Source organism: Triticum aestivum, chromosome 4D (assembly GCF_018294505.1).
Source record: "Triticum aestivum cultivar Chinese Spring chromosome 4D, IWGSC CS RefSeq v2.1, whole genome shotgun sequence".
Taxonomy (NCBI): domain Eukaryota; kingdom Viridiplantae; phylum Streptophyta; class Magnoliopsida; order Poales; family Poaceae; genus Triticum; species Triticum aestivum.
The window spans coordinates 517,587,464-517,593,983 of NC_057805.1; the positions used below are offsets into that span (position 1 = coordinate 517,587,464).

The following is a 6,520-nucleotide window of genomic DNA, read 5'->3' on the forward strand; positions in this document are numbered from 1 at the left end:
GCCATGTCAGCCTCTAACCATCCTTTCCTAGCAAACCGTTGTTTGGCTATGTTACCACTTTTGCTCAGCCCTTCTTATAGCGTTGCTAGTTGCAGGTGAAGTTGAAGTTGGTTTCATGTTGGAACATGGATATGTTGGGATATCACAATATCTCTTATTTAATTAATGCATCTATATATTTGGTAAAGGGTGGAAGGCTCGGCCTTATGCCTGGTGTTTTGTTCCACTCTTGCCGCCCTAGTTTCTGTCATACCGGGATTATGTTCCTTGAGTTTGCATTCCTTACGCGGTCGGGTGATTTATGGGACCCCCTTTGACAGTTCGCCTTGAATAAAACTCCTCCAGCAAGGCCCAACTTTGGTTTTATCATTTGCCACCTAAGCCTTTTTCCCCCGGGTTTTCGCGAGCCCGAGGGTCATCTTTATTTTAAACCCCCGGACCAGTGCTCCTTCGAGTGCTGGCCCAAACCGAGCGATGTCCGGCGCCCCCTGGGCAACCAGGGTCTATGCCAACCCGACGTCTGGCTCATCCGTTGTGCCCTGAGAACGAGATATGTGCAGCTCCTATCGGGATTTGTCGGCACATCGGGCGGCTTTGCTGGTCTTGTTTTACCATTTTCGGAATGTCTTGTAAACCGGGATTCCGAGACTGATCGGGTCTTTCCGGGAGAAGGTTTATCCTTCGTTGACCGTGAGAGCTTATGATGGGCTAAGTTAGGACACCCCTGCAGGGTATTATCTTTCGAAAGCCGTGCCCGCGGTTATGAGGCAGATGGGAATTTGTTAATGTCCGGTTGTAGAGAACTTGTCACTTGACCCAATTAAAATACATCAACTATGTGTGTAGCCGTGATGGTCTCTTCTCGGCGGAGTCCGGGAAGTGAACACGGTTTGAGTTATGAATGACGTAAGTAGGAGTTCAGGATCACTTCTTAGTCATTACTAGATGACGACCGTTCCGTTGCTTCTCTTCTCGCTCTCTTATGCGTATGTTAGCCACCAGATATGCTTATTGCCGCTGCAGCTCCACCTCATTACAACGTCCTTTCCTATAAGCTTAAATAGTCTTGATCTCGCGGGTGTGAGATTGCTGAGTCCTCGTGACTCACAGATTCTACCAAAACAGTTGCAGGTGCCGACGATGCCAGTGCAGATGATGTGATCGATCTCAAGTGGGAGTTCGATGAGAAACGTGGTCGTTACTATGTGTCTTTTCCTGATGATCAGTAGTGGAGCCCAGTTGGGACGATCGGGGATCTAGCATTTGGGGTTATCTTATTTTCATTTGGATCTTGACCGTAGTCGGTCTATGTGTGTATTTTGGATGATGTATGAATTATATTTATGTATTGTGTGAAGTGGCGATTGTAAGCCAACTCTTTATCCCATTCTTGTTCATAACATGGGATTGTGTGAAGATGACCCTTCTTGCGACAAACCCACAATGCGGTTATACCTCTAAGTCGTGCCTCGACACGTGGGAGATATAGCCGCATCGTGGGCGGTACATCCAAGCAGACGCCCAGGTGCCTAGGTGAACTTCAAGCAGTCGACCAGGCTGCTGGCTTGGAACTCCAAGCTAGGAGAAGAGCTTGTTGATCCCATTTTCTCTCGGAGTTCAAGGTGATATTCTGGCTAATCCCCTGTGTCGCACCTGCTACTCCCGGCCATGCACGGCTAGTGCTGCTCTGTGAGCATAATTTTCACTTGTTTGCTTACTTTGGAGAGGTCAAATGGTTAACCAAGTAGATGTAGTATGTGCACATTGTAAGATAACATATATACGTGCAATCCAAATTTCACGTGTTTCCATGGCATTTTAATTTCACACACCATGGCAAATTATTCATAAACAGCATGGCATTCCATCATAGAATTAGAATAATCTTTGCCATGCTCAAAGTTTGTATCATGTACAAGTTGCCATGCTGATTTCTAGACACATAAAAATAGTCAAACATTTTAGGTAAAATTTTGCCATGCTATTTTACAGAACACACAAACATTTGCAGCCTCCATACATAACTAAATATTGTACAGTTCAATTCTCATTTGGAGCTATCACAACATCTTTTTGTCACCAGTAGTGTGTCTCAAGCAGGTGGTTAGGGGGTGTTCAACCTCTGGTGAACGAATCATGCCTTTTTTGCATGGTTAGTTTTGTGTCTCAAGGATGGCAAATTTTAAGGTGTCATTTTTGTGGAAGATCGTGCTGTGTGTGTGGTGTTGGTAGGTCTATGTTTCACGTCGATGGTCGTCTTTAGGGTGGTGCAGGTGTTATGTTGCTGCACGAGTAGCTCGATGTGAGTCTAATTTCCCCCTAGAATGTTGCCATGTCTCCCATTTTGTTCGGCACGGCAAAATTGCCATGTTTTTAGTTTAAAAACATCTCGTATAGTTTTTTTTTTCATATCTCAACATTTTTACACTTTGCCTTCTAAACCATTGCATTTTGCCGTGGTATTCTTTCAATTGTCAAAAACAACACAAAATGGCAACTATTTCCATGGAAATTTTTACTATTTATTTGACCTTTATTAACATGGCGAATTTACCTAAACCCCCATGGCAATATTTAACTTTTATTGCCATGGCAGGTTTTACTATTTATTTGTCATGGCAATTTTACCTAAATCCCCATGGCAATGTTTAACTTTTATTCTCATGCAAAGTTTTATTATTTATTTCACCTTCATTAACATGGCAAATTTACCTAAATCCCCATGGCAATATTTAACTTTTATTGCTATGGCATGTTTTACTATTTATTTTACCTTCATTAACATGACAAATTAATCTAAATCCCCATGGCAAATTTTATTATTTATTTTCCATGGCTAATATACCTTCATTAACATGGCAAATTTACCTAAATCCCCATGGCAATATTTAACTTTTATTGCCATGGCAAGTTTTACCCCTATTAATATGACTATTTTACCTGAATCCCCATGGCAATATTTAACTTCGGTTGCCATGGCAATTTTTACCCCTATTAATATGACTATTTTACCGGAATCCCCATGGCAATATTTAACTTCTGTTGCCATGGCAAGTTCTACTATTTATTTGCCATGGCTAATGTACCTTCATTAACATGGCAAAATTTACCTAAATCTCCATGGCAATATTTAAATTTTATTGCCATGGCAAGCTTTACTTTTTTATTTGCCGATGTCAGATTGACCATTATTAACATGCCAATTTTACCTAAATCTCCATGGCAATATTTAACGTTTATCGCCATGCCAAGTTTTACAATTTATTTGCCATGGATAATTTACCTTTATTAAGATGGCGAATTTACCTAAATTCCCACGGTAATTTTTAACTTGTATTGCCATGGCAAGATTTACAATTTATTTGACCTTCATTAACATGGCAGATTTTACCTTTTTATTGCCATGTGAAATATATGCACATTTTAATATGATTTTGGTTATGATGTATTTTCTTTGTTTTTTCAACTTTTTTGTGTTTTTCACACACGACATTTTTCTCATACATTACATGTAATTTTATGAAAAAATACCATTACATTTTGTGCTATGAATTTGCCATTTGCAAATTATTTTGTGTTGTATGACGGAAATTGCCATGACTTCTTTTTTCTTTTTTGGGTTGTTGTTAAAATATATTCACCCATGTCAATTTTCCGCGTTTGAAAATTGATGGCAGTTTTACTTAACAAAGCAAAAAAAAATGTTCTTTTTTACCACAGCAAAAAGAAAAGAAATATCCGGGTGTTTTCTTTTTTTCATTACTAGTCTTTTTATTCATCTTTTTGGGCTCTTAGGGGCTGGGGAGGTGTTCAGGCTAGGGCTTTTATCATTCCGAACGAGTGGGTTCGATCGTTGCCCCTCCCATACCGAACGAAACATTCGATCTCGGGTGCTCCCATACCGATCGTCAGCGCCATATCGGGTCCTAAATTTAAATATATTTTTTGCCATCGCAATCCCCAATTGGCATGACAAAATTTAGCTAAATATAATGGCAAATTTTCACTTTTATTGCCATGACATTTCTTACTCTTTTTATTTGCCATGGCAATTTTACAAATTTTCATGCCTAAATTACCTATGTCTACATGGAAAATATTTAACTATTATTGCCATGGCAACTTTTACTCTTTTTTGCCATGGAACTTTCACATTTATTTGCGATGGCAAAATTACCAATACTGCCTTGGAAAGTTTACTTAAAACGCCTTGGCAATTTTTACTCTTTATTTTTGCCATGGCAATTTACATATATTTTCCATGGCTAAATTATCTATATCAACATGGCAACATGGAAAATTTCACTTTCATCTTTTTTCAAGGGATTTTTACTTACAAAGCAACTTGCCATGACATTTTTTCTGTGCCATTGCATCTTTTTGTCCATGGCAAAATCTTTTTTGTGAAAGACGAATGTCATTTTCTGGTTTGCATCAATGGGATTTCTTAGTTCTCAATTTCCCCCTTTTAATGGCATTTTTTTTTCATAGCATAGCAAAGTCTGGTCTTTATTTCACAAGCTTAAAATATGTCTTTTAGTCACAGTACAAACTGGGCTTTCCTTTTTTCTTTTTTTATTAGTCACAACAGAAGAAGCCTGTACGGGTGTTGGGGCTGGGGCTCCACTTTGTTCGATCGATGCCCAGATTCATTATCGGCGTCCTAATAAATTGGTAAAAAAGCCTCTCAAAAAAATATAAATTGGTAAAAATCAGAGAATGCGAGGCGTATACCAAACCTGGCCAAATGGGCTGGCCCGGCCCGGCACGGCACGGCTGGGTTAAACGGGCCCGGCACGGCTCTGTGCTTTTACCTCCTATAAAAGAAAAGCCGCCCGCCTCCGTCTCTCCCCCGCACCGCACTCCATCGCCATCGCCTCGCCGCCGTTCCCCGCAACCCCCCTGTGTGTCGACCCAATCTCAATCTCACGGATATCACCCGACGGGACGGGACCCGGCGCCTCGTCCTCTCCAGATCTTACGCCCGCCCGCCCGCCCGAGGTGAGCGATTGGAGTTCCGATTGGTTGGTAGGCGCTGGTTCGTAGGTCTCGGATCCAGCCAGCGTGGTCTCTCGTTCCGATTGTGGTTGGTAGGCGCCTGGTCTTGTATCCTTTCCTGCCTGGCTTTGAGTATTCGTATGACTAGGATAGGATTTAACTAGGGTTTGTTTGGTAACACCACCCAGGGTTCGATTATCCGTAATAAGGAATCAATCTGACGTTTTAGTTAGGGTTTGCTTGGTAACACACACAGCGTCGGTTGTAATTCTGGAGATGCAATTTTCTTGCTCACAATAATGCAATGAATGATGGGATCTCTATCTACTTTGAACCAAATTATATTATATTCCCTCTGTTAATTATTTTTCTGTTTTGGGTATTCGTTCTTTTTGTTTAGTTGCCTATCAGTATAGTACATGGTTGAATTGCTGCTTTCACTTCATATTAATAACTATTCTGTCGCACAATGCAAATATGCTGCTGTATGGTCTCTTCCTGACATTAAATCCTCCTCTGTTTGTGCTGTACCAGCTGGTAGCAGCAACTCTTCTGCTGCAGTCCGCCAAAAGGAAATGACGAAGCTCTACAAAATCCGCTCCCATGCCCACATCCGAGCCCTGCTGGCCCGCGCCGATGAGCTGGGCCGCTCCCATAAGTTCATGCTTGTGAATCTTGTCTCTCTGGAGTCGGTGCGCATGGCGCGCGAGTCGTATGCACTCCTCTGCCCGCTCATCATGGAGGCGATGTTCTGGTCATGCGGGGAGCTGGATTCCCTCTCGGTCGTGGCAGGCTTGTCGCTGGAAATCCAAAAGCTCGAGCAAGATCTGTTACCCCAGCTCATGGTTCATGAGGCCAAGCTGGAACGGGGCGCCCTGGAAGCCCTCGTACTCATGAAGAACTCAGCAATTACGCTCTTACATCTGAGTAAGTGCTTTAAGGAAGCCTTGGGCGTATTGCTTGCCAAGGAGGATCTGGTCTCAGACCGAGTCGAACAGCTGAGCATAATGCTAAAGGATACTGCTGTTAATGTACTCGAAGGTAAATGCAACGGTGTCTGGCTTCAGGGGCGTGTCCTGTGGCTGGTCCAGCTGGTCAACCATGTGTTGGAGACCCCGGTTCGTTTCTGTGATCCTGATGAGTTTCCTGATGAGCTAGACTTATCAGCCTGCTCGAGGCTGTTGTGATGAGTATTTCTTAGGGGCGTGGCAAACAGTTTAGAATCAAATGTTGCGATGTATTTCTTGGACCCTCCTTTATGTTTGGATGTGTTACTAATGGATTTTAAATGATATGTATCTTGGGTAGTGTTTTCTCATTCTGTGCTAGTAGGGTACAACTTGCAATTACTTTCAGTTTTATTCTGTGTTTTACTGTACAGTCACATGGAGGTATTCGCTCTTTTTGGGGAATATATGCCAAAAGAATATAGCAGCACCACCGCATCGAGCCGCGTCCACCCGAGCCCCTCCCCATCCCCGAGCGCCAAATCTGTTGAACCCAAATCTAATCTCGTCTGTTT

General features: G+C 42.3%; 1 protein-coding gene across 1 annotated transcript; it reads left to right on the plus strand.

Moving 5' to 3' along the window:
- The first annotated feature begins 4,827 nt into the window (after positions 1–4,827).
- LOC123099273 (uncharacterized) lies at positions 4,828–6,316 on the plus strand. The gene is made up of 2 exons (XM_044521453.1): positions 4,828–5,001; positions 5,533–6,316. The coding sequence occupies exon 2, from the start codon at positions 5,574–5,576 to the stop codon at positions 6,183–6,185; it is 612 nt and encodes a 203-aa protein (XP_044377388.1). The 5' UTR covers positions 4,828–5,001; positions 5,533–5,573; the 3' UTR covers positions 6,186–6,316.
- Positions 6,317–6,520: the final 204 nt, after the last annotated feature.

Bases quoted from the DNA above. Each gene is read 5' to 3' on its own strand.
- LOC123099273 (XM_044521453.1), top strand. From the start codon at position 5,574: ATGACGAAGCTCTACAAAATCCGCTCCCATGCCCACATCCGAGCCCTG.